This window comes from Pituophis catenifer, unplaced genomic scaffold (genome assembly GCF_029215685.1).
Source record: "Pituophis catenifer annectens isolate HBS135680 unplaced genomic scaffold, rPitCat1.0.hap2 SCAF_6, whole genome shotgun sequence".
NCBI classification, from domain to species: Eukaryota; Metazoa; Chordata; class Lepidosauria; order Squamata; family Colubridae; genus Pituophis; species Pituophis catenifer.
Window position 1 is genome coordinate 856,522 of NW_027256886.1, and position 27,792 is coordinate 884,313.

Sequence of the window (27,792 nt, forward strand, 5' to 3'; positions counted from 1 at the left end):
ATGTTGCTAAGTGAGACATAGTGAGTTTTGCTTCATTTCACGAGTTTTCTTGCCACTGTTGTTAAGGGAATCATCACAATGGCTAAGTTAGTGGAACGGTCGTTAAGTGAATCCGGCTTCCCTGTGACTTTGCTTGTCAGAAGGTCTCAAAAGGGGATCACGTGACCCCGGGGTATCGCAGCCGTCGTAAATATGAACCAGTTGCCAAGCATCTGAATTTGGATGACGCGGCCATGGGGAGGCTGCAATGCCCGTAAACGTGGAAAACAATCCTAATTCACTTCTTTCAGCACTGCTGTAACTTTGAACGGTCACTAAATGAATTGTTGTAAGTCGAGGACAACCTGTATTTGATTAAGGTTCACCTTGGTTCAGGTTGCATGTGTGTTGCACAAATAGGTCCCGTTTGTTAGTGTTATTGTGCTGTATGAACCCGTAAAAGTGTTGGCTGGCAGGGACTAGAAGACGTGGCCCCTTCTATGGAACGCCCCCCAACCCTGTTAGCCTTTCCTAAGGCCCTGAAAACCTGGCTGCCTTGTGTGTGCCTGGGCCCCCGAGTGTGTCAAGAGCCCCGTTTGCTGGCTGCATTGCTGACTGGCCAAGAATCTCGGCTGCTGATTTATTTTGGATGCTCTTATTGTTTATTTTAAAATGTTTAAGTGTAATATATTTTTTGAACTGCAAACTGCCCGGAAGTCATTGACTGAAATGGGTGGTTATAGAAATGGAATAAACAAAGAAAGGCAGGTTAGGGGTGTTGCGTGAATGAGAGCTCTCCGAAGTTGTCTTCGCACGGAATTGGTGTCTGTGGCTTAGAAGGGGCCCCTCTTGGGGAGGGCTGGTTGTGGCGATGATGAGGAAGGTAGAGGAAGGCAGGTGGGCTGCCTTGGTGCTCTCTGAGCTTGGTGGTTTCCTTGCAGATGTTCATTACTAAACTAGAAAGGAGAGGGGTGGAGAGGAAGAGGAGGAGGAGGAGGAAAAGGACTACGGGGTCCTTATTGCTCTCTGAGCTTGATTGCTTTCTTGCAGATGTTTCTTGACCCAACTAGCTAACATCATCAGTGTTAGAAGGGAGTGAGTTTTTTGGAAAAGAGGAGGAGGAGGAGGAAGGGGACTGTACGGTCCTTGATGCTCTCTAGCTGGGTCGTTTCCTTGCAGATGTTTCATTACCAAACTAGGCAGCATCATCAGTGTTAGTAGGGAGTGGTGTGAGAGCAAACCCCTCTCCCTGCTAGCACTGATGATGTTACCTAGTTTGGTAATGAAACGTCTGCAAGGAAACCACTGAGCTCAGAGAGCACCAAGGGCCCTTCAGAGTTGGTTCAGTTCTCCTTTTTAGGACTGTGTTGTAGGAGCTGAGCCTGCATCGCTACCAAGCAGCTCCAATATATTGTTCAGGGTGTGATGTGAATCTAGACCGAAGGCGCAATGCTGTAGAAACGTGTGTTCCCACGGCGGTTGGCACAGCCCGCCTTCCTGCCCTGCATTTCACACCCCGTCCACTCCCTGCTGGAGCAAACGGAAGAGGCCTTTCCTCGGGAGGCGGAAGCTCCTAGAAAGACTCGGCTGCTTTGCCAGCTCTGGGAATAATTCAGGGGTCCTCTTGCTCTCCGCTCCCCCAGCCCCAATTTTTCAGCACTCTGTCTGAGGAAGCCAGGGCTCCTTCAGCCTCACACACGACCCCTGGTTAAAACGAGGGAATCCGATCAGGGGATGTGGGGGGGTCCTTGGTGCTCTCTGACCTTGGCGGCTTTCTAGGTTGGCTAACTACTCAGGAACACTGAGAATGTTACCTAGTTGGGTCATGAAATGTCTGGAAGAAAACCACCAAGCTCACCGAACAACTCCTCCTCCTCCTCCTCCTCCCATCTACAAATCCCTCTCCCCTCTAGCACTGATGTTATTCTCTAGTTGGGTCATGAAACATCTGCAAGAAAACCACAAGCTCAGAGAGGAGCGCCAAGGATCCCTCATTTCAACCCCGAGCTACAAATATTCTACTTTATGGGTTTTGCTTGAATTTGGGAAGAAATTCTCCCACCCAGGGACGCAGCTGCCAGCTGGCCGGGGGCCCTGGGCTGTGGGTGGGTGTTTTGCCCAGCCTGCTGGCACATTGCTTGGCACCCGCTCTCAGCAGCAAGAGCCTTCTGCCTCCGTCTGCATATAGGGCCAAGTCCCCCTCCCTTCCCCGGGAAGGGAGCTCGGGCATCGTGTGTTCCCACAATGTGGGGCAGACACGTTCCTACGGTGCAGCGGAGGCTGGGCAGCCATCTGTCTGGGACGCTGGAACCTGAACGCCTGCCCTGAGCCCCCACCTAATCCGGAGAGGCAGGTGCTGTGAAGTTCTCCCACTCTCTGCACCCCCTCCTCTTGGGGGAAAGGCTTGGCTTCCCTTGAGGAGAGCCACCTCTGGGACTGTCGGACACAAGGTAGCCGTGAGTTCTATCCTCCTGCTTGGAAATAAAGAGCCCTGTTTTTTGTTGGGGTTGTGTGAAAGCGACATCCAAGCTTGATTTGAAATCTGGTGGCTGCAGGAACCCTGCAGGGTCCCCCTTCCCCCCCCCCCCTTCTGTCCAGCTCTCCATCGGCAGCAAAGAGGCACTTCTGAATTGGGCTTTACAGAGGCCTTGTAAGCCACCCTGAGTCTCCGGAGAAGGGCGGCATATAAATTAAAGCAAAAAAAGAAAAAAAAGTAGTACAGGCGGTCCCCTACTTACAACGGCTGGTTCAGTGGGCTGGTTTAGTTACAACAGCACTGAGAAAAGTGATTGACGACCCTTTGTCACAGTTAGGACCGTTGCAGCATTCCCGTGTTCACGTGATCCAAAATTTGGACGCTCGAAAACGGCTTCCTATTTAATACGGTTGCAGTGTCTCGAGGTCACGTGACCATCTTTTGCGACTTTCTGATGGGGAAGCTGGATTCACTTAACAACCGTGATACTAACTTAAGAATGGCAGGGATTCACTTTACAACGGTGGCAAGAAAGGCCGTAAAAGGGGACAAATCTGAGCTGGACAGAATGGGTGGGGGGGGGAGGAGGAGCGCCCTGCAGGGTTCCTACAGCCTTACTCAGTGGAACAGCTTGCCACCACAAGTTGTGGGTTTTTAAGAAGAGACTGGACAGCCATTTGCTTGAGCAGAGGGCTGGACTAGGAGACCTCCAATGTGGTGATGTGGTTGGGCTGATATTATCTGTCTGCTCGAGAATCTGTTTAATTAATAACTATTAATAATACTATTAATATGATTGATATTACAGATAATGTTAAGAGAGGAATGGGTCTTGAGTAAAGTTACCTCACATTAAATGAGCTGCCAGTGGAGTTTTTTTCCTAAGCTCTCCTTGATCCGGGAGGGATCTTCTGATACCAGTCAAGGAGAATCTTTGCAGCTCAGGGTTGAAATGAGGGTCCTTGGTGTTCTCTGAGCTTGGAGGTTTTCTTGCAGACGTTTCATGACCTGACTAGGTAACATCATTAATGGTAGAAGGAAGTGGGGCTTGTGGAGAGGAGGAGGAGCGTAAGGAAAATGAAGGAGAAGGAAAAGGAAGGCAAGGAAAAAGGAGGAGGAGGAGGAGGAGGAGGAGGGCTGTGGGGTCCTTGGTGCTCTCATAGCTTGGTTGTTTTCTTAAAAACGTTTCATTATCAAACTAAGTAACATCATCAGCGCCAGTAGGGAGTGATGGAGTGAGAGCAAACACCTCCCTCTTCCATCCCTGATGATGTTGCCTAGTTGGTCAATGAAACCTCTGCATCAGGACCACCCAGCTCAGGCCTTTCTGGGCTTATCAGGGAACCGAGGTCCCAGGCAGGGGTGCTTCAGGCCCCACCCGCTTCTCCTGGCTCTCTCCTTCCAAGGTGGGGGGAGAAGGGCCACGGCCCTCACCCCTTGCGTCCTTTGCAGGCTTGGAAGTGTGTGTGTGTGTGGGTGTGGGTGTAGGTGTGGACTTGCAGGCTGCCCAAAGCGAGGCGTCTTCCCAGGAACTGCCAGTCTTCTGTCTGGTGGGCATCTCTGGGGGCTTCCTGCTTTCCAGGTTAAGGGCTGAAGGTGAGCAGCAGAACATGGAGGTGAAGACGACGCTAAGTCTGCAGTGCAGGCCACGTTTTGGGGGGACGAACCGGAAATGCATGCCAACCGGGACCTAGGGATGGCTCTGAATTTTGCAATAAAAGTTGGCCTTGACTTACAACAGTTTCATTTAGTGACCATTTTCATTTAATGACCATTGAAAGTTACAACGGCATTGAAAAAAGTGACTTATGACCATTTTCCATACATACGACCATGGCAGCACCCCCAGGGTCACATGATCAAAATTCGGATGCTTGGCAGCTGGTTCATATTTATGATGGGGAAGCCATCAGGGAAGCCAGATTCACTTAAGGGAAGGGAAGGTTATAAAATCGTATATTTTTTTTCACTGCACTTTTGCCCTTAGCCCACCAACCCAGCCCCATACAGGGGGGAAGCAGGGCTGAGAGGTTGCCACTTCTGGGAAGGGGGCACTGGACGTGGCTGAATGCTCCAGGGTGGGCCTTGCTTGCCCCCAGCGTTTCCGAATGGCTTTTGGGCGAAATGATTTGGGATCAAGCAGGAAGCTGCTCCGTCCTGTCCTTGCTCCGTGGTCCATAGTCCTGTCCTGGAGGTGGCCTTGAATGGCACCGCAGCCCTCTTATCACTAGAAACAGTCGGTTTTGATTCAGCAGTTCAGAAGAGCTCCTTGGACTTAATGCAAGTTAATACAGGTTACAGGAGGTTGCAGTAGATTAGAATTTCTCAACCTTGGCAACTTTTAAAACCAGTGGACTTCCAATTCAAGCAGAGCTGGCTGAGGAACTCTGGGAATTGAAGTCCATGGGTCTTAAATTGGTCAAGGTTGAGAACTCCTTGAGGAACTCTGGGAATTGAAGTCCATGGGTTTTAAAGGTTGAGAACCCTTTGAGGAATGCTGGGAATTGAAGTCCATGGGTCTCCTTGGATAGATTATTTTCGTGGCCCTTTCAACTTCACAGTTCTCTGACTCTGTGACTTATGGCATAACTCTTACACCTGGCTTGTACCTCTTAAACCAGGGATAGGCACTGCCCAGCATCCCGTTTATTCTATCTGCGACTTCTCAAGGTTATTCTGCTGAAATCCACCCACGCTTAAGCTCTCCAAAAATCAAACTCCTCCCCCCACAACACATACAATCGTACTGGCAATGGGCAGAGTTAGCTTGCAACACTGCATTTTAACCTGCAGAAGGAGAAGTGGTGGTATAACTATTAAATTAGCACATTTTCTGTCTTAGCACAATATGCCGAATGATACATTAAATAGGCAGAGCTCACATAACACCTAAACCATCATCAAGCCAACAAATAACCCCAATTCCCGCAGATGAGCCTGTTGTGCCAAGGTACCGCTAGACCTTTTCCCTGTGCTGCTTGTAGGAAGGCAGGGAGAAAGTAGTTGAGTTCTGTGGTTGAGGCCAGGAGTCAGGAGATTGTGCAGACAGCCAGTATACCGTAAGTTCTCGCACGTGTCTGTTTCTTAGATGCATGAGTGTGCAAAGGACCAGATGGGAATCCACACGCATCCACACACTCCCGTGCGGCTCATTCGCATTGCAAATCGTTTGCTTGCAATTGTGAGTCTCGAAAGCAGCTGTTGCAGTCTGGAGAAGCAGCCCCGTCTCTCTGCTGCTCCACTCGCGACTCTCGGGCGTTCCTGGGCTCTCACATTCCCACATGGCACGGCACCCCTTTTGACTGGCGCATGGCTGTGAAAGAGGAAATTTCCAAACTCTGAGCAAAGATCCTCAGACCCGTCACTGTAGCGAAAAAGATAGGAAGGAGGTTTAGAATAGAGCCCAACACCTCCCCTGACCTCCCCCTCCCCCACAACTTCTTTGCTCGGCACAGTGTAGCCCTGGATCAACGCATGTCTGCCATCTGCTAAGAGTCTTGGTGTGGTGGAGCTCCCGGCTAGACTGGAGGGAGGTGTTAAGAGGGGACCCAGCTTAGAATCTTTGCACTGCAGAAAGTGGCACAGGCCTGGCCTCCCCCAGAATCCTTGAACCCTCATCTGACCATTCCCACGGGGATGCAGTCAGTCTGATGAGATTCTTGTAACGTGGGTGACCATCAGCAAAGCTTCTCTTGAGACTCTCCACCAGGGGTTCTGGCTGCTGGTCCCTGGTATTAATCAGTGCAAAGACTGTAATCTCGGCTCCCCTCTTAACACTCCAGGCTAGTTGGAGGTCCTTCCAGTGGTCAAATGGAAAATTTGTTACTACCGGTTCTGTGGGCGTGGCTTGGTGGGGGGGAGGTAATGTGACTGAATGGGCGTGGCCAACTTTTTTTTTTTTACTTTTAAAAGCATTTTTTCTATAACCTCTTCGGCCGAAAAAATACTTTTAAAAGCCTCTGACGATCAGGCAGCTCAGTTGGGATCGCCAGAGGCTTTTAAAGGCATTTTTTTCCCTACAAACTCTTCTGCCAAATCTCCAGCTAGGCTGGAGGGGGGTGTTAAGGGGGCCCCAAGCTTGGAGTCCTTGCAGTGCAGAAAGCGACATAGGCCTGGCCTCCCCCAGAATCCTTATCTGACTGTTCCCAAGGGAATGCAGTCAATCTGACAAGATTCTTGTATTGTGGGTGACCATCAGCAAAGCTTCTCTTGAGACTCTTCACGAGTGGTTGCTGGTGCCTGACACTTGAAGACTCAACTCAACTCCCACGTAGAGTTGGAGCAGCCACGTCGGCCTAAGAACACAAGCCGAGGCCTGCTGGATTGGACCCCTTGACCCTTCTACTCTGCCAGGCTGTTCTCAGTGGCCAGCCAAGGCCCCTGGCCTTCCAGTTGCAGAGGGACGGTGGTCAGAGAGAGGAAGGTCTCCATCTCTTGCCTGCTGCCCCAAAAGAGGCACCTGGTTGACCAGGGTGGAAAGCAAATTGCTGGACTCGGATGGGCTTGGCCTGATCCTGCAGGGTGCTTCTTCCGTTCTTTGCGATCCGTACAAATTTCCTTTTCAAAATGTCTGTAAGAATCCTGGTCAAGGGAAGACAAGAGGGTCTCCTGTTAACCAGGCGTGAGTTATGCCATCCCAGTCCTGTTCATTGTCCTCTGACGTTTAAAGAAAAAAAAATCCTTTTTCCAAAGAAAATTAAGTTTGGTGTGTGGATGTTTGGACACAGGAGAGATGAGGAGTTGCCTCCGGCAGCCTCGTCCATCTCTGAATCCTGCACGTGATGCAGCTGATAACTCAGCTCTTTCTGAAAAGTTCCTGGCTGGTCCAAGTTTTGGGTTGATCATTCATGCCATTTCTGGTTGGATGGAGACCAAGAGAAGCATTCAAGAAATACACTTTGAGCAACACATGAGCCAGAAGATGGAGGAGGAAGGTTTCCGCTGGATCTCGGTTTAAAAAAGAGGCCCCTTTGTGCCAGTCTCTTCTGCCACAGCAGGAGAGATGTAGGTTTGGGGGCACCGTTCTTGGGCCCTTTGGCTCCTTGGCTCTCTGGCTTTTCAAAAGAATGCTTTCTTCTGGTCCACATTGAATTCAATGGGAAGCTGGCGGGCTGAAAAACACAGCCCCCCCTTCTAGCGTTCCTCTTCCTTTGCAAAAATGCCTCCCGGACCCCCAGGCCACCTTTATAAGCATGTCAGCTGGCTACAACTCAGGTTTGTGCTTGGAAGCCTGCCCCCCTGCCCAGAAAACATGGAAAGGTAAGGTGCAGTGGTGGGGGGCCGTCCTGGGGAGGCGAGGGGGTGTTTGCTTTGTGCCGGATCAGCTGGGGCATTTTTTTCGTTCCTTGCTTTTTTTTTAAAAGTGTAGGTTGTTCATGGGTGAGCTAAGGAGGTTGTGTTTTGCTTATGCAAGACATCTGTGTGTGTGTGTGTGTGTGTGTGTGTTATGGAGGGATTGTCTGGTTTGTTTGTATGTAGATATTTTTCTGAATTTTCTAAAGCTTTATTTAGGGAAATACCTGGGGCTTTGTAATGTGATGCAAGAAAGGCCTTGGGAGATGGAGGAAGAGATGCTGCCAAGAGAAATGGACAGATAAGAGACGGCGTAACCCAGGGCTGCATAGTGGGTGGGGCAAGAGGCTCAGAAAGGACCCTCCCTAGTTTCATAAGCTGTAAAAGAAACAGTGGTTAAAAACTGCAAAAACTGATGGAATTAGCAGAGGTGGCTAAAATGACTGTTTTGATCAAAGAAAATAATACAAATACTTTTATTTCTACTTGGAAACCGCTTCTGGACTTTTTGCTTGAGGTGGAAAAAAAATGAAACTTTGATTTTGGGTTTTACCGATTAGACAGATTTGTTATTACAGAAATGGCTGCTTCATACTATTGTGTAAAAGAGGTTTGATGTTAATGCCTTATTCTGCTGCACCAAAGGGAGTCAGAAGTCCAGGCCTTCTTTTCCTCTTTTTTCCCCTTGCTTTCCCCCACTTTTCCCTTCCCTAACTTCCCTACTATTTCCTTTGGTTTTTCTTTGTATGCTATATTATAAACTAGTAAAAATTGTTAAAAAATAATATAAACAGTGGTAGATTTGTACTTTCAGATTTGCAAGACTCTGTAAATGTAGCTTTAAGGAACAGTGAAATAAGAGAAGGCACAGCCGTCAGCTGCATGGATGGGCAAGGGGCTTAGAAGGGACCATCCTTATTTTCTGGACTGTAAAGAGATGGTGGGAGATTCGTACTTTCAGGCTTTCAAGATTTTGTTAATGTAACTTTAGAGCAGGGCTGTAGCTTTAGCTTTAATGTAGCTTTAGAGCCAAAGGATGGTAGAGGACAGGAAGGCCTGGAGGAACGTTGTCCATGGGGTTGCGATGGGTCGAACATGACTTTGCAGCTAACAACAACAGAGCAGGGGTCTCCAACCTTGGCAACTTTACGCCTCCCAGCAACTTTCAACTCCCAGAATTCTGGGAGAATTCTTCCCCAGTCGCCTGAGAATTCTGGGAGTTGAAGTCCACCAGGCTTAAAGTTGCCAAGGTTGGAGACCCCTGCTTTAGAGAACAGTCAGAAAAGAGACGGCTGAGCCCTCATTTGCATAATGGGTGGGGCAAGAGGCTCAGAAGGGACCCTCCCTAGTTTCTCAGACTGTAAAAGAGACGGTGGGAGAATTGTACTTTCAGACCTACAGGATTCTTTCTATGAATAAACCAGATAGGAATCAACTGGGTGGCCCACAAAGCTTGGATCCATTTCTGCCATGAATCCAAATTCCACGGCAATTGTCTTCTTTTAGCCTCACCATTTTTCTGTTAACAGACCAGTTTGCTATTCCATTCGTTTGTTTAGTTATTAAATTTATATGCTGCCCATCTCCCTGTTGCCGTGACCCTGGGCTAGTCCCCATCCTGCGCACGGACGAAGAGATGCGTGGCTGCTGTGTTGTGCAATCGCCTGCAATATTCCTGGTGGCGCAGATGCCTTTGAGGCCCACCCAGTAACCCCAAAGGGATGGAGGCCTCTGCCCCTGTGATCCTGGCTAGGGTGGGAAATTGGAAGATATCAATGGAAAGTTACTGTGCTAATGAAATGGGGTGGGGGTGGGTGGGTGGGGAAGAGATCATATAGGAGACCTGGGACTGGAAGAGCTGTCCGCAGCTCCTCCTAAGTAAAGGCGCGTCGGACGTGCAAATCTTTTGCCAAGCAAACATCGAAGCCAAGAAGTCGAGAGGCTCGATTTTAATTTCTCAAATGGAACTAATCAGATTACAGGGTTATAAAACCTGTCGCTTGACATTTTGGAGATTTTTCCATCTTGGCTCCTACAGGCTCTTGGCAGCCCCCTCCCCCGGGGGAGGGGATCATGGGTCACCTCTCTTCTCTTAACATCTTCTGGGAATTTAGCATTTAGGCTTATAGGCTGCCCCACAAAGCTTTACGGGGATCTCTGGATGCTCTACAACGCAAGCCATACAGTATAAGGATAGAATCAATACCACAAGAAGTCTCCAGGCCACACCTGGAATATTGCATCCTTGTTTGGTCGCCATGATATAAAAAAGATGTGGAGACTCTAGCAAGTGTGCAGAGAAGAGCAACAAAGAGGATTAGGGGACTCAAGGATAAAATGTATAAAGAACGGTTGCAGGAACTGGGTTTGGCCAGTTTAATGAAAAAGAAGGTCTGCGGGTGACAGGATAACAGTCTTCCAGTATTTGAGGGGCTGCCACAGAGAATAGGGGGGCAACCTATTTTCCCAAACAGCTGAAGGCAGGAGAAGAAGCAACGAGTGGAAACTAAGCAAGGAGAGAAGCAACCTGGAATTAAGGAGAAACTTCCTAACAGTGAGAAGTTGTGGATGCTCCATCACTGGAAGTCTTTAAGAAGAGATTGGACAACCATTTGTCTGAAATAGTATACATATCAGACAAATGCCTGTCCAGTCTCTTCTTAAAAGCCTCCAGTGATGGAGCTCCCACAACTTCTGGAGGGAAGGAGTTCCACTGGGTGATTGTCCTTACTGTCACTTTCTGTCACTTTCTCCTCAGTTCCAGGTTGCTTCTCTCCTTGAATATTTTCCTTCTGTTGCTCCTTCTCCTGCCTTCTGGTCCTTTGGAGAATAGGTTGACACAAACCCCTCTTCTTTGGGGCAGCCCCTCAAACACTGGAGGACTGCTCTCATGCCCCCCCTGGTCCTTCTTTTCTCTAGACTGGCCAAACCCAAATCCTGCAACCATTCTTCATATGTTTAAATAGGCCTTTAATCATCTCGGTTGCTCTTCCTTGCACTTTTTCCAAAGTCTCCTCCTTAAGGGGGGGGGGTGTCTACAGTATATACATTAGGTTCAGTGTTTCCTGGCCCTGAGTAGTGACTGTTGATCTTAGGAACCTTTGAAGCTTGTGTGTTGGCACCTTTTAAAGCCAGAAACACACCTTTGCTTATTTCTGTCGGGGGTTATATGTGTCTGAAAGGCTGACAATGCTTTTGTGGGGTTCACGTGAGAGTCTAGAAATCTCAGTGGCTGATTTTGGGGACTAACGGGGTGCCTTGGGGGCAAAAGGTGGCTTTAATAACAGGGAGGCTTAAAGAATTGAATTGAATTTCTTTATCTGCCATTTCTTTCATTAGGAGGAATCTGGTAATCAGTCCTTCTGATTTTTGGCTACCATAGACTTATATATGGCTGTCTGGATCAGTGTTCCTCAACTTCAGCGAGTTTAAGACGTGCAGACTTCAACTCCCAGAATTCCCCATGCTGGCTGAGGAATTCTGGGAGTTGAAGTCCACGAGTCTTAAAGTTGCCAAGTTTGAAGGTCCCTGCTCAAGAGAGTGAAAGCAACGCAGGTAGACCATCCAGGGCAGTGAAAATGCTTGTTGGGTTGCGTTTGTGACGGTCTCTGAGGGATTCCCCTGTTTCAGGATATGTGGTGGACTTGGACATCAGCTCCACCTCTCCGGTTGACCCGTGTCCGGCCTCAGTCTTTAACTGGCTTGGTACGACACCAAGTGTTGTGTGAATGGGCCTCAAATTAACAGGATGTTGGCACAGGGACCAGGAACTGGAGGGGAACTTGACGTTCCTCAAAAGCTTGACATCAAAACCCTGTTTGAAATTAGTTGCATTTGGTGGTTTTTTTTTTTAAAAAAAAATAACACAGACAGCAACCTTTCGGGGGGAGCAGTGGTGAAATCCAAATTTACCGGTTCTTTGGGCGTGGCTTGGTGGGCATAGCAGGAGAAGGATACTACAAAATCTCCATTCCCACTCCACTCAGAGGTGGTATTTGCTGGTTCTCCGAACTGCTTAAAATTTCCGCTACCGGTTCTCCAGAACCTGTCAGACCCTGCTGGATGTCATCCCTGGGGAGGAGCAATTATGGGGAACCCAGCAGGTGAGACAGTAGAAATTTATCCTCGGTTGCCACCTTCGTCACTCTGATGAGTTTCTGTTTGTATGAGGAGAAATTCTCCAGCTGGTGCCAGTTAGAACTTCCCTCCCATTGCAGATTCTGTCTTTGGAGGTCTAATTTTCATCTGAAGGGTCCTTGTGGCCTCCTTGATCACTATCCAGGTCTGCCGTTGGTCTCCTGCCTCTTCGTAATCTGCTGGCTGCGTCTGCTTTGGCCGTGGGTGGGTGGGCCCCCAGCTGTGGACACAGCAGCCTTCCTCAGCTTCCAGGGGCTCCATCGTCACTCGGCTGGATTCCTTGGGAAGAACAAGGATGAAAAACGGGGGGTTTAACCTCCCAGCCTGGAAGCAGCAGAAGTCCCACCACTCCCTGGGGTTAGAAGAGAACTGAATGATCTGGGAGGGACCTTGGGGGTCTTCTAGTCCAGCCACCTGCCATTTCCAGCTGCATTGAGACTTTATTTATTTTATTTATTTATTTTTGTGATTTATATGCCGCCATTCACTTTGAGCCCAGAATTGTCAGTTGGTGAATTCCAACACAGCTGGAACACGGTCTGTTGAGGGAGGTTGTACTATGTCTGGGATGGGGAACGATGGCCCTTTTGTGGCTTGTGCACTTCAATTCCCAGAATTCCTGAGCTAGCGTGGCTGGCCCAGGAATTCTGGGAGTTGAAGTCCACAAGTCACAAAAGGGCCATCGTTCCCCACCCCTGCACTAGGTGGTATCTGAAGGGCTACCTTGTGGTCTTTGGCCAAGTAGCTCCACCAAAGAGTAGCCGGGAATTCTTTGTAGAATAAGGGTAGTCCTTGACACCCAAAGTTTGCATCGCTAAGCAAGACCATTTGTTAATTGAGTTCTGCCCCATTTTATGACCGTTCTTGCCACGGTTATTAAGTGAGTCTGCCTTTCCCTGTTGACTTTGCTTGTCGGAAGGTTGCAAAAGAGGATCAGACGACCCCGGGATGCTGCCACCGTCATAAGTACATGCCAGTTGCCAAGTGTTTAAATTTTGATCACATGACCCACAGGGATGCTGCACCAGTTTGTAAGGGTGACAACTAGTGACTTGTTTCAGTGACCGGTTGCTCAACGGATGGTTGAAAACCAAGGACTCCCTGTCTGTGTCTTCTGCAGCCGTCTTGTCTCCTGCCGGCTTCTCCTCCTCCTCCTCCTCCTGGATGGCAGCTCTGAAATTTGCTTTATGATTAAGAAACATCTCCTCTCTACAAATGCGGCCTTGATCTCTGAACTAACACATCATTCTTCACCTCCTTAGAAGCTGTCACTTAGCCAAACGGCTGCTCCTTCTCCCCCATGAAGCAGCTGGGCGAGAGAGTGGAGAAGGACGTGGGTGGGAGGAAAGCAACTTTTTTTCCTACGGGAGGGCAGGGATAAATGATCTCATGGCTCCAGGGAAGGGGCCATGGCAAGGGAAGGCGGGGGGGGGCACCCTTGGGAGTCTGAGGGCAATGGAGGGAAGGTTTTTTGAGGTGGGGGGACCAAATTGGGGCTTGGTAAATCTCTTTGCAACGGAGGTGGTTTTCCTTGCAAAGGGGAAAAGCAGAATGTGCAACAGGAACTCCTTGGATGGAGCCTGCTGAGCTCTAGGAAAGGAATCTTTGGTGGCCAATTAAACTGAGGACAGTCTGTGCCGCATGGAGAGGGTGGGAGACCAGCATTAAGATGTGGGAGGGTGGGAGGTTATGCTCTGTAGAGAACTGTCCATCAGAATAAAGTTGAGGACTCCCTTCTCCTTTTTTTCAAATCCAAATTCGCATTTATATAAGAAAAAAAATAGTAATGATGGAGGACTTTAGTTGAGGGGTCCTTGGTGCTCTCTGAGCTTGGTTGTGTTGTTGCGGATGTTTCATGACCCAAACTAGGTAACATCATCAGCGTTAAAAGAGGAAGGGTTTGTGAGAAGGAGGTGAGGTCCTTGGTGGTCTCTGAGCTTGGGGGTTTCCTTGCAGACTTTTCATGATCCAACGAGGTGACAGCATCGGTGAAGAAAACAGCACTGAGGATGTTCCCTAGTTGGGCCATGAAACATCTGCCAGAAACCACCAAGCTCAGAGACCACCAAGGACCCCCACAGTCCTCCCTGCTTCTCACAAGCCCTTTCTAGCACTGAGAATTTTGTCTGGTTGGATAATGAAACAATGGATGGAAACTAACCAATGGGAGTGTCTATGGAGCTTCTCCGGCATCCAGGTCCTGGTTGTCCCAAAGATACTTTTTCAAGACGCATCTGGGATTTTCTGATTTTTCTTGGAAGATGTTTTGTTTCTCACCCAAGAAGCTTCTTTAGCTCTGACTGGATGGTGGGGAAGGGAAGGATTGATACTCCTTGCAGACACAGCTGGTCATTTGATCCTTTTAGAGAGACACTGAGGCCACTTGGAGGTTTCTCTGTGTCATGTTGTAGACTGGAGATCGATGATGTCGTATCCCTCCCCCTCTGTTGAGAGGGGGCTGTTCAACTTGGACCCAGACGGCCTCTATGACTCCTCTTGGTCCTCTCTGTCCAAAATGTGGACTTTGCTGTCTTTGAAAGAGCAGCCTTGGCCTTTTCAATGCAGATGGGCTGCTGAATCTTGTCCTGATGGGTTTGTCCTCCTATGTTGTGCAAACGACCAGCTGTCTCTGCAAGGAATATAAATCCTTCCATTCCCCACTATCCACTCAGAGCTAAAGAAGCTTCTGGGATGAGAAGAAAAACAAGGGAGTCCAGTTGCCTCTTGAAAAAAGCACCTTTGGGATAATCAAGGAGAGAAGCAACCTGGAATTAAGGAGAAACTTCTCGGAGTGAGGACAATTAACCAGTGGAACAGCTTGCCACCAGAAGTTGTAGTAGGTGCTCCATCACCGGAGGCTTTTAAGAAGAGGCTGGACAGCCACTTGTCTGAAATGGTATTAGGATCTCCTGCTTGAGCAGGGGGCTGGACTGGAAGACCTCCAAGGTCCCTTCCAGCTCTGTTCTGATGAAAGCCACCAAGCTCAGAGAGCACCAAGGACTTGCCAGAAGCACCCGGAGGCTCTCTCCTTGACATTCTTCTTTGAGCGGAAGGAAAGGGGTCTGCAAGGGGCTGGCCTGGTAACTCTCCCCTCCCTCTCCCATTCAAATATGCAGGACCTCAACTCCCATCACCCACCCTCCGTGCAGCCCATGGGTGGCATCTTCCTTGCTTGAAAGGCCTTTCTGGGGTTCCCGGATTCTGGCAGCGGCTGCTTTGCTCGGACGTCTTTTTTCTCTGCCAAAGCCCCGTTTCCTGCTTGGCATCCAGCTTCCTCCCATTTCGCTTCCCTCCTGAGCAGGCTGGAGCTTCGGATTGGGAAGGGGACGGATGAGTCAGAGGCACCTCCTGTTCCTTCCCCCCCTTTATGAGTCTGCACTTCAAAGAGGAGTCATAACAGACGAGCGACGGGTTTTATGAAAGAGGAGCCTTCCTCTGGAGGGCTCTTCCGGAAGGATGCCCATCTCCCAAGGAGCAAGGGTCACGCAAGCCAGACCCCCATCAGACCCCCCTTTCAGGGGCTTCACGATCAGTTTCAATCAGAAGAGAGTGGGAAGGGATCTTGGAGGTCTTCTAGTCCAACCCCCTGTGAAGCCGGAGACCTTATACCAGGGGTGTCAAACTGGATTTCTTTGAGGGTCGGATCAGCATTGTAATTCTCCAGGGGCCGGCAGGGGGTGGGTGGGAGGGGAGCAGGGGGGAGACGGGACAGACGCTTCTTGCAGCACCTTGACAGCCAAAACAGGGCTGGCGGGGGCCTCATAAGGCCTCCATGTGGCCCGTTTTTTAGCCGGCAGAGTGCTGCTGGAGGCCGGGGAGGCTGAAAACGGCCTGTTTTGGCTGGCAGAGGCATCACTGGCTGGCCTTTTGATATTTCCAGGCCAACCCGCAGGGCAGATATAAGCCGGATGTGACCCACAGGCCTTGAGTTTGACACCCCCTGCCTTATACCAATCCAGACAAATGGCTGTCCAATCTCTTCTTAAAAGCCTCCCTCCCACAACTTCTTGTGGCAAGCTGTCCCACTGGTTAATTGTCCTCACTTTTAGGAAGTTTCTTGTTATTTCCAGGTTGAATCTCTCCTTGATCAGTTTCCATCCATTATTCCTTGTCTGGCCTTCAGGTGCTTTGGAAAATAGCTTGACCCCCTTCCTCCTCTCTGTGGCTGGAATACTGGAAGATGCTATTCTGGTCCTTCTCTTCACTAGACTAGCCAGGCCCAGTTCCTGCAACCGTTATTCATATGTTTTAATCTCCAGGCTTTTAATCAACTCAGTTGCTCTTCTGGGCACTTTTTCCAAAGCCTCGACGTCTTTTTTGCAATGAGGTGACCAAAATCGGATGCAGGATTCGAGGTGTGGCCTTACTAAGGCTTTTTAAAGTGGTACTAGTCCTTCACGTGAGTTTGATTCAGTGTCCCTGTTTATACAACCAAGTATTAGCTTTTTTGGCTGCTGCTGCACACGGCTGGCTCACGTTTAAGGGATCGTCCACAAGGACTCCAAGGTCCCTCTCCCAGTTCCTGTTTTTGAGCCAGGTTTCGCCTAATCTGTACTCGTCCCTTTCGGTTTTTCCTGTCTAAATGTAAAACTTTGCTTTTCTCCACATTCAATTTCGTGTAGTTGGATGGGGCCCATTGTTCAAGTCTGTCGAGATCTTTTTGGATCCTGAGCTTGTCTTCTGGGCTGTTGGCTGTTCCTGCCAGCTTAGAGTCATCTGCAAATTGGATGAGTTCCTCTTCTATCCCCTCATCTAAATCATTTATGGAGATATTGAGGAGGAGTCCTGGGCCCAAGACATAAGCTTGTATTACCCCACTGCTTACTTCCCTCCACGTAGATGTAGCACCGTTAAGGACGACTTGTTGAGTATGGTTTGTCAGCCACTTACAAACCCATCTGGAGGGATTGCTGTCTAACGCACATTTTTCTAGATGACAGATTTTTCTAGTTCACGGATGGTTCTTCCGTGGTGCCTCCATGCAGAGGCCTGGAAGGTCCCCTTTGTCACTTGCTTTCTACTAATAATTGTAGGGTAGCAACAGCTGCAGAGCTGAGCTGAGCTTTGGCCAATGGGACGCGGTGCAACAAATCTCCTCCTTGTCTCTGGCATCCTCATCTTCTCCGGCTGCTTTTGAGGGATGCTCCCTCAAGCCTGGCTTCTTCCTGGCCAAGCCAGGATCTGCTTTGCACAGCATTATTGACTTTAGCGGCTCTTCGGGCCAGGAATGTGCAGCGGAATAGAGTACGCCCTTGGCCATTTGCATAAATTGATCGTGCAATTAATACGGCACGAGGCCTCTGGTGAGCCCAGGGAGAGAAGGCGCTTATGAGACCTTTGACTAGAGGAGAATGGAACGAAGGGGCCTATTGAGTGGAATCTCGTGTGGATCTACTGGATCAGGACGGTCCTGCTTTTTGGAGTCCTTGGTGCACCTAGCAGATGTTTCATGGCCAGATTAGGTAACATCTTCAGTGGGAGGTGGAAGAGGAGGAGGAGGAGGAGGAATGGTGATGGAGAAAGACAAGGAGAAGTGGTGGTGATGGAGGAGGATGAGAGGACCTCAGCGCTCTCTGAGCTTGGTGGTTTCCTTGCAGACATTTCATCACCCAACTAGGCAACATCATCAGTGCTGGAAGTGAATGGGATTTGAAGGGAGGGGGAAGAGGAAGGAGAAGAGGAAGGAGGACGATGGGGACTGTGGGGTCCTTGGTGCTGAATTTGGTAGTATTTTTGCAGATGCAAGTGGCAGCCTTTGCACGCCAGGTCTGCCGCCTAATGATCATCCCTCATGGAGCTGTGAAACCGCAGATCAAAAGCAGAGCGGTCCATGTTGTTGTGTTATATGGTGCAGTAGCGAAGCAGCTGATCTGCAGGCAGGAGACCCCCCCCTCTGGCCAGGAGCTGGCGTTTTCCGGCTGGGGAAGGCCCTCAGCTCCAGAGGGTGCCGGTTTCCCTGGGATCTTGTGCGGAGATTCCTTTGCGAGGCAAGCGGGAGGCGTCTGCAGGGATTAAATCCAGATAAAGAAGGTGGCCGGAGGGAAAGCAGGGAGCCCAAATTCCCACGACAAGAGCCGTCCCAGGAGATTTAGTTCCACGAGGGGAGAAAGATGCTTTGACTCCTTTCTGGGCCTCGAAGTCCAGAAGTCCCACATTTTGGCATTTCCAAAGCTTGGGCTTGATGCTTGATCTTTTCATGATGTAGGAGATCTTCTGATGCCCAGGATCCACTCAAATCTCACAGCTTTGAGCTGATGGTCTCCAAGCAGATCACTTAACAGTTAATGAATCAGAATAGAGCTGGAAGGGACCTCAGAGGCCTTCTAGTCCAGCCTCCTGCTCAAGCAGGAGACTTATATCTTTTCAGACAGGTGTCTGTCCAGTCTCTTTTAAAAAACTCCAGTGATGGAGCACCCATAACTTCTGGTGGCAAGCAGTTCCACTGGTTAGGAAGTTTCTCCTTAATTCCAGGTTGTTTCTCTCCTTGATTAGTTTTCATTCATTGTTTCTTCTGCCTTCTGGGGCTTTGGAGAATACGTTGACCCCTCCCCCCCTCTTCTTCTTCGTGGCAGCCCCTCAAATACTGGAATACTACTATCATGTCAGCCCTAATCCTTTTTTCCCCTAGATTAGGCAAATCCAAATCCTGCAGCTGTTCTTCATATGTTTTGGCCTCCAGGCCTTTCATCATCTTAGTTGCTCTTCTCTGCACTTTTTCCAAAGTCTCAACATCTTTTTTTGTAATGTGGTGACCAAAACGGGGTGCAGTTTTCCGGGTGTAGCCTTACCAAGGCTTTGTAAAGCAGATCAGTGTGAGAGTTGGGGTTGGGTGATGTAATTAGAGTTAACTACGGGTGTGGCTCAATAGGGGGCACAATGGCTAAGTAGTTAAAGACGCTGAGCTTATTGGCTGGAGATCTGGCAGCCCCTGTTTGAGACCCGAGCACCGCATGACAGGCTGAGCTCCTGTTCTCACCCCAGCTCCTGTCATCCTAGCAGTTTGAAAGCATGCAAACGTGAGTAGATAAATAGGTACTACTTCAGTGGGAAGGTAACAATGTTCCATGAACCATGCTGGCCACATGACAATGGAAAGTGTTTTTGGGCAATGCTGGCTTCCTCGGCTAAGAAACAGAGATGAGATGGGATGGCGTGGATTCACTTAACAACCGTGTTCCTAACTTAACAACTGCAGTGTTTCACTTAACAGCGGTGGCAAGACAGATCGTACAACGGGGAAAAACTCCCTTAGCGACTGTCTTGCTTACCAATGGAAATTGTGGTCGTAATTTGAGGACCACCTGTGTAATGTCCTTGGCCCCTTCTCCCCCTGTAATCCACCCTCCATGCCTCCTAGATTTGAACCCTTTGTCTACACTTGGTGCAGCCTTTGCTGGGATGGGGTAAGTGGCCGCGTGGCTCGCTCCTGCTACAAGTGGCCTCTGCCACGGGTGACCCCAGCTGGATGACGGGGCCAGGCTTCCCTCCTGGCCAGGCTCACCTTTGACCCTTTGGGGATTCAATGGGAAAAGCCCTGGGTTGGATCTCTCCCTGGTGGTATGAATGTTTGTACCTGTGTGTGTGAGGGCAGGTGTGCGCCTGCATCCCTGACCGGCAGAGGCTGTGGCCTGACCCGTGGCTCTCTTCTCATCTTCCTCCTCCTCCTCCTCTTCCTCTTCCTCTGCAGAACCCCAGCTGAAAGGGATCGTGACCAGGTTATTCAGCCAGCAGGAATTCTTCCTACAGATGCACCCGGACGGGACGATTGACGGCACCAAGGACGAAAACAGCGACTATAGTGAGTTCCTGCTGCCCTCCCAGATAAGGCTCAGGGCCTTCAGGATTTCGTTTTTTTCTTTTAAACAAGGGAGAAGGGGTTAAACGGAACTAAACAAAAGAGGTTAAATGAAATTAAAAGAAGGAAGGGGTTAAATCAGGGCCCAGGCAGCTGTTGCCCGCAGGAGGCTGGGTGGTCAGGTCTTCCCCTGTAAATAAATCTCTCCTAGATCCTTATTCACACTTTTCTTTAAAACAAAATTGCTTGGCTCCCAATGTGAAGAGCAGCAGAGAATACAGGTAATCCTCGTTTTATGACCACAGTTGACTCCAGAATTTATGTTGCTAAGTGAGACATTTCTTAAGTGAGTTTTGCCCACGACTTTTCTCGCCACAATGAATCCCTGCAGTTAAATGAGGAAATGGTCGTTAAGTGAATCCGTCTGCCCCACTGACTTCGCTGGTCAGAAGGTCGTAAAACGGGGTCACATCACCCCGGGACACTACGGCCATCATAAATACGAGTCAGTGGCCACATTCATTTCTTACATGCATTCTTATATTAATATTAAATAATAATAATACTGATAAAATAACATAAACCTAACATTTCTCTTCTTTACTTATCTATTTTTACCCTACATCGCTTTCGTATTACACCCAGATGACACACTGTTTAATGTAAGATGGAATGTTTGTGTTAAAAGAAAAATTTAAAAAATAAAAACATAAAAATAAAATAAATATGAGACCGTGGCCAAGGATCTGAATTTTGATCATGGGACTGCGGGGATGCTGCAACAGTCGTAAGTGTGAAAATGGTCCTAACTGAACTGTTGTAAATCAAGGACTACTTGTAAACCTCTCCCTTCTCCAGCAGCCGTGCTGACCATCCATCTCTGGCCAAGAGAAAAGAGCGGGGGAGGGGGTTGGGTCATCTGGATCAGGGGTCTCCAACCTTGGCAACTTTAAGCCTGGCGGACTTCAACTCCCAAAATTCCCCAGCCGAATTCTGGGAGTTGAAGTCTGCCAGGCTTAAAGTTGCCAAGGTTGGAGACCCCTGATCTGGATGGAAGATGGGGGCAGAGGCAGGAAGGCAATTCCCGGAAGCCCCCAGACCCCCTTTTCCAGCAGGCGGCAGCTAATTGTCCCCAGTTGGACCGGGATGGGATCATCATCCCTGCCTTCTCTTGGCAGATCTCCAGATCTCCACTGGCACAGTGGATCCCTTCCTGTCGGCTGCGTTTTTATTGAGGTTTTCATTGAGAGATTCTGTGATGGAATCTCCCACTAGAGTCGACCCATTGAGTAGGGCTGTAGTATTTTTATTAGGTAACATCATCAGTGCTAGTCGAAGGGAGTGGGGTTTGCGGAGAGGAGGACTGCAGGGTCCTTGGTGCTCTCTGAGCTGAGTGGCTTTCTTTCAGACTTTTCATGACCCAACTAGGTAACATCATCAGTCCTAGCAGTGACGATGGGTCATGAAATGTCTGCAAGAAATCCACCAAGGTCAGAGAGCACCAAGGATCCTACAGTCCCCCTCTTCCTCCTCCTCTTCCTCCTCCTCCTCCTCTTCTTCTTCTCCTCTTCTTCTTCTTCTCCTTATCCTCCTCCTCCCCCTCCTCTTCCTCCTCCTCCTCCCCAGCTTCCTCAGGACCAGCCCTTTCCGTCCTTGGCCACAGAGACGGTCCCAGCAATGGGAGGAGGGAGATTTTCCTCCCCGTCCCCCTCTCCCGTCCCTCTCTCTTCCCCTGCCAAGATCCTTCGTTAAGCGGCATTTAATTCCGGTGCCTGCTTAATTGAACTGATTTATGATGAGGTCCAGCTCTTGGGGGCCTTTTCTTTTCAGTTTTTTTTATTGCTTTTCGCAGGGCGTTTAGTCTGACAGCCTCGTTGTTAATTATTGATTCTGGGGACTTTGGCGGTTGTATTGGAGGGGAAGCTTGGCTTTTTTATTTTTATTTTTTTTCTTAAATGGGGCCTTCAAGTCTGTCTTGACTCCTGGGAAACTGAGCCCTGCAGTTCTCTTAGCAACGTTTTCCAGGTCTGTCCTTCCTTTCTTCTCCCTCTGGTCTCCGTGACCATTTGTTTGCTCATTTATATCCCTTTCTTGTTTTTGTTTTTTTTTAAATAACTCAGAAGTGACAAATATCTCTGATACACCTTCCTCCTCCTGTTTTCTTTGCAACAACAACCCTGTTGAGAAGGAGTGACTGGCCCAAAGTTGGTTTTCATGCCTGATTTGAACTCAGAGCCTCCTGGTCATTGGTGCAAAGACACCCAATGGGTTTCGTGTCTAAGGCGGGACTAGAACTCACCGTCTCCTGGTGATTGGCTCAAAGTCACTCAGCCAGTTTTCATGCCTAAAGCGGGGCCAGAAATCAGTATCTCTTCATGATTGGCCCAAAGTCACCCATCTGTCTTTCATGGCTAAGTGGGACCCCTTGAGGTTGTCCAAATTTGGTTGGTAGTTACAACCCTGCTTGAAGCTGGGTCCTTTGTTAACTTACTATAATACACTATAATCACTGCATAGGTGGCCATGACTTAGACTTAGAATAACTTTATGGTTACTTTAAATGTAGACTAATGGGCATATACTAAAATGAAATTTCATTGCAAACAACTCTCAAAGGGTCTCCACCTCCAATATACACTACATGAACATGACCCCCCAAAATGTATGCATAAACCCACATATGCACATTTATTAATTAATAAGACACAGAGAAACACAGTCTAGTTCGGATGTATACATGTACATGGCGAGAAAAGCAAACTCTTGCGAGTTGACCAGATGGATGGCCAAGGGCAGGGGTCTCCAACCTTGGCAACTTTACGACTTGTGGACTTCACCTCCCAGAATTCCTCAGCCAGGGAACAAAGCGGTTACAGAATCCGGTAGTCCTGCTATAGATACTTCGAAACCTATATAGGTAGCCAGTTTTGAGCCTTTAGGGCCTCAAAAAATTAGTATAAAACTCACAAATGTTCGTCTCCATGGAAATCTTTTTTTTATATATACAGTATAATTTTTTTAAAAAAGTATAATAATTCCATCTTTCCTTAAACTGTGTCGTCTGGGTACAAATATCTTTGTGCAGTAATAATCAAAATTTACAACAGTATTCCTTACATTAATATTAATTCTCTAATTTTACAATACTAATATTGAACATAATAAATATATTCACATCTCCCTCTTAACATATCTTCTAATAAGAATATAATAGTAATATTAAACATAATAATCCTAATAGTCATAATAATCATCATCATCGTGTTTTCTCTCATATTCTCATATTTTCTATATTTCATTAATCTTCTTTTATTTCTCTATTTCTAAGTTCCGTTTTTATTTTCTAACCATCGATAAAATAATTCCCATGTCGTGTAGTATTCAATTTGTTCTTTCTCCTTAATTGCAAGTGTTAATCTATCCATTTCTGCACATTCTAATATTTTCCTAATCACATTCTCATCTATAGGGATCTCTTCGCTTTTCCAGTTTTGTGCAAATACAATTCTAGCTGCAGTTAATACATGAATTATTAGATATGCATTCCCTTTACTATAGGTTTCAGGTAAAATCCCCAACAGAAATATTTCTGGTTTTAAGTCATTGTGCGGTTTTATCATCTTTTCCAGCCATGTATGTATTTTTGTCCAGTATTTTTTTGCTTCTACTCATGTCCACCACATATGATAATAAGACCCGGGTATCTGGTGGCATTTCCAACATTTAGCTGATTTATTTTTAAACATCTTTGCCAACCTTGCCAGTGCAAAGTGCCATCTATAAAACATCTTGTACAAATTTTCTTTATATTTCTCCATGGAAATCTTTAGTAAAAGGCGAATCTGAAGGGAACCCTGCTGTGGCCCGTCAGCGGCCTGTGCGGATTGTAGCTGATTCTGACAGCGAGGAGGCTGGTGTGGTGTTGCGCCAGCAGCCTGTGCAGCTGGCACCCGAGTCAGACAATGAGGAGGCTGGAGAAGATGTGGTGCCAGAGGCAGGGATTCAGCCAGGGCCTTCAGAACCTCCAGAAGCTCCTTTAAGTGAAGAGGACGAAGAGGAGGATCCTCTTCTCGATGCACGGGCGCGCAGAGTGGCCAAAAGGCAGGAGTGGCTCCTCAGGAGGAGGTCTCCTCGAGAGTAAGGCTTGGGGCTAATTGGCCACTCCCTTAGCCTATTTAAGGAGGAACGCCGACTGAAGCAAGTTGTAGGGAACAACTTTAGTTCACTCTACTTCGCGTCTGGATTCTCTGCAAATTGCTTCTGGGCTTTCTGCCAACCTTCGTAAGATTGTGATTACTTTATCTTTGGGTTCTTGTAGGCTGTTAAGAAAGCTTATTAACAGCCTTTGTTTTGAAAAAGACTGAGTTAGTTTAGTAAATTTAAGTTTTGTACAAACTTTGTGCGTGCTGTGTTCTTTGGGATCCGTAGCTGGGGCAGAACAAACCCAGAGTAACCATGGTTGCTGACTCTAATATAGTGGGCTTTAGAAATGGCTTGGAAGCCACAGCATGGACAAAATGCAGCTGCCGAATTGGTTTTTTCCCCAGTCCGGCCATTAAGAGAGGATCTGTTGAGGGTTCACTTTATGAGGGCTGTGGGGCATGGGCCTTCTCTCTGAAACCCTCGGTTTCTTATATTTTGCAAACAAGTTGAAGCAATTTCCTGCTAACACATTTTTTGGTCTTTTGTTCATCGGATGTCCTTGATTATACGGCTTTTCATGGTCTGCGAGGATTATTTATGGCCATTGCTTTGTTCTTTTTTGCCCATCCCAAATAATAATAATAATAATAATAATAATTTTATTTCTATACCGCCCTTCTCCCGAAGGACTCAGGGCGGTGTACAGCCTGTTTAAAAACACAAACAAAACAACAATATAAAATTTAAAATAATTAAATAAAGTGGCTCAGATTTAAAACCCCAATAAATTTAAATATCCCAATTTAAAAGCTATTGTGTTGTTAGTCCGGCCTGGCGGAATAATAGGGTCTTCAGTGCGCAGCGAAACGCCCGGAGGTCGGAGATCTTACGAATTTCCGGGGGCAGTTCGTTCCACAGGGATGGGGCTCCCACAGAGAAGGCCCTCCCCCTGGGCGCCGCCAGTCGACATAACTTGGTTGACGGCACCCTGAGGAGACCCTCCCTGTGGGAACGGACTGGTCGGTGGGAGGCTATTGGTGGCAGGAGACGGTCTCGGAGGTACCCGGGTCCTATGCCATGTCCTAAATCCAATCCAAATTCCCAAAGTAGGATTGGAGCTATCAATAGTATCACAGAAATAATAGAAAAATATGAACAGGTGGTAGCTGGAAAGCAAAGAGGGAGAATTCTGCCAATTTTATTTGGTTTTAGAAATGTTTTTATTTCAAAGATACTTGAAGACAAAAATAAAGAAAAAAGAAGAAAGGGAGTTAAAAGAGAATAAAGATTTGCAAAATATCAAAAAGCAGACTGAATTTACAAACTGCAAGCCACATTTGACTGGTAAAGATATCAAAATAATCATACAACAGGCTTAGCACTTTAAAAACTATTATTTCAATTGTTCTCAACTTGTGGTTCACAGAAGCTGGTGGAGGGGGCACGATGTTGTCACGGGGGTCCGTGAAATCTTAAAGAAATGCTATAATTTAAATCTTGAGTTAAGTCTTGGGGGTCCATGGCCACAAAAGGAATTTAAAGGGGACCTGTGGTGAACAAAAGGTGGTGAACCAGTGTCCTATTTAAGTTATATCAGAGGTTGGCAAAAAGGGCCAATGATATATGAGAACTTCTAATTCATCTAAAACTGTTCATAGCCAGCCAGACAAAATCTAATGTTATAAAACCTTTTCTGGAACGAAACCCGAACTTTGGATGTTCCAGATGGCTATGTGCATAATTAGAATCCATAAATAATTTCCAAATTTGGTTATAGTTAATACAGTTTTCCACACTTCAAGATACATGGAATTTAACTCTCAGAATTGAGAGAAATCTGCTGGCTGGGGAATCCTGGGAGTTGTGGTCCACCCATTTCAAAGCATTCTGGCTGAGGGATTCTGGGAGTTGAAGTCCACTCATCTCAAAGTAACTAAGTTTGAAAAACACTTGAGTATCGGACTTATTTTTTAAGCTAGAAAATCATTTTTAACACGGATGTACCTTCCCAAAGCTTAATCTGCCAGTCCTCTACTGAAGAGATTGAATGTAATAGCCATGGAGAAGTGCAGAGCCTTTTAGGTGTGTTCATCCCATACTTTAGAGCAGGGTACCCAACCTTGGCCACTCTTAAGACTTGTGGACTTCAACTCCCAGGATTCCCCAGTCAGCATACTTGAAAATAGTGGACTTCAATTCCCAGAATTCTGGCTAGGGAATTCTGGGAGTTGAAGCCCACGGGTCTTAAGAGTGGCCAGAGTTGGACATCCCTGCTTTAGATGGTGTCCTGCTTGAGCAGCTGGTTGGACTAGAAGACCTCCAAGGTCCCTTCCAACTCTTGTTATTCTATGATTAATGGATCTCTCATGACTCTTTGGCTGTTTCTAGTTTGCCTGAGAACCTTCTCCTGGTCATATGTACCATGAAAGTATTTGGGTTGGTTCCTGAGAAGCCATGCTTCCTGTCTTGGGGTGTGGGAAGGAAGGGTCTCCTTGGTTTTTAGCCCCAGACTCATTCATCTTTTCCTCCTTCTCTTCCAGCCCTCTTCAACCTCATTCCAGTGGGGCTTCGTGTGGTGGCCATCCAAGGTGTGAAGGCCGGCCTCTATGTGGCCATGAATGGCGAGGGGTACCTCTACAGCTCCGTAAGTGTCTCTGGGGAGGTCTCCTTTTGAGGGGGTGGTCTCTCGGGGAGGAGGCTGCCTGGAGGGATTGCATGAGAAGATAGCTTTATCTGAGGACATTTGTGACCTCTGTAGGTTGCAAAGTTGCTTTCAGGAGTGAGAAGTACCTTATTTCCCCAAAAATAAGACCGAGTCTTCTATTAATTTTTGCTCCAAAAGACGCATTGGGGCTTATTTTCTGGGTAGGTCATATTTTCGGGGAAATACGGCACTAAATGTGTCCATTTGGCTCACCATCTTAACCAGGGCTTATTTTTGGGGAAGGGCTGATATTATGAGCATCTGAAAAAAATAATGCTTGGGCTTATTTTCGTGGAAATACGGTAGGTTGACAGTATTTGATATATGGAGGCTTGGCTACTATCTGAGTTAAGAGAGGGCTTGTTGTGGAAACATGGAAAATGATTGTCATCTTGAGTTGATTTTTCTATGACGGATGATGATTGAGTGGGCAGCTTGGCTGGCATTATCCAGATGTCTTCAGAAAGGCAGATTGGGAGTCAGAGATTGGGAGCAGAATGGCTGTGGGTGGCATCCACACTGGTGTGAACATGGCTGTCTGTGAACATATGTGATGTTTGTACCTGGCCAGGTGTGTGCTGAAGTGCCCTGGAGGTGATCTTGTACCTGAATGGGGGATGGATCTTGGTTAATTTCTTGTTTGGAGTTGTCAGGAGCAAAAGTGGGAAGGAAAACTGATGTGGGGGAATTGAGGATGGAGAAGGAAAATTATAATAAATGCAGGGGTGAAATGCTCCCAGTTTGGACTGGATCGCCTGATCCGGTAGTGATGGCGGTGGGTGGTTCGGAGAACTGGTAGCAAAAATCCCTGTGCAACCCACCCACCCCCAAGCCCAGCTGAGCTGCATGATCATCAGAGGCTTTTTTTTTTTTTTTTACTTTTAAAAGCATTTTTTCTACCACCTCTTCCGACGAAAAAATGCTTTTAAAAGTAAAAAAAAAAAAAGCCTCTGATGATTGGGGGTGGGAGGCACCGTGTTGCGGTGGTTCTCCTCCTTTCTCTCCGACCGGTCGCAGTTTGTGTTGGCAGGGGGGCAGAGGTCGACCTCGAGGCCTCTCATTTGTGGAGTGCCGCAGGGATCGGTCCTCTCGCCTCTCCTGTTCAACATTTATGTGAAGCCGCTGGGTGAGATCATCCGTGGCTTTGGGGTGAGATACCACCAGTACGCTGATGACACCCAGCTGTACATCTCCACCCCAGGCCACCCCAACGATGCCCTTGAAGTGATGTCCCAGTGCCTGGAGGCTGTACGGATCTGGATGGGG

General features: G+C 47.8%; 1 protein-coding gene across 2 annotated transcripts in view; it reads left to right on the forward strand.

Moving 5' to 3' along the window:
- The window catches only part of FGF12 (fibroblast growth factor 12), a 165,706-nt gene that overhangs the window by 87,724 nt on the left and 50,190 nt on the right, over positions 1-27,792 (forward strand). For both annotated transcript variants that reach the window (XM_070945003.1, XM_070945002.1), the window contains exons 2-3: positions 19,572-19,682; positions 26,363-26,466. In XM_070945003.1, the coding sequence (XP_070801104.1) occupies positions 19,572-19,682; positions 26,363-26,466 (215 nt within the window). The remainder of the gene's footprint in view (positions 1-19,571; positions 19,683-26,362; positions 26,467-27,792) is intronic.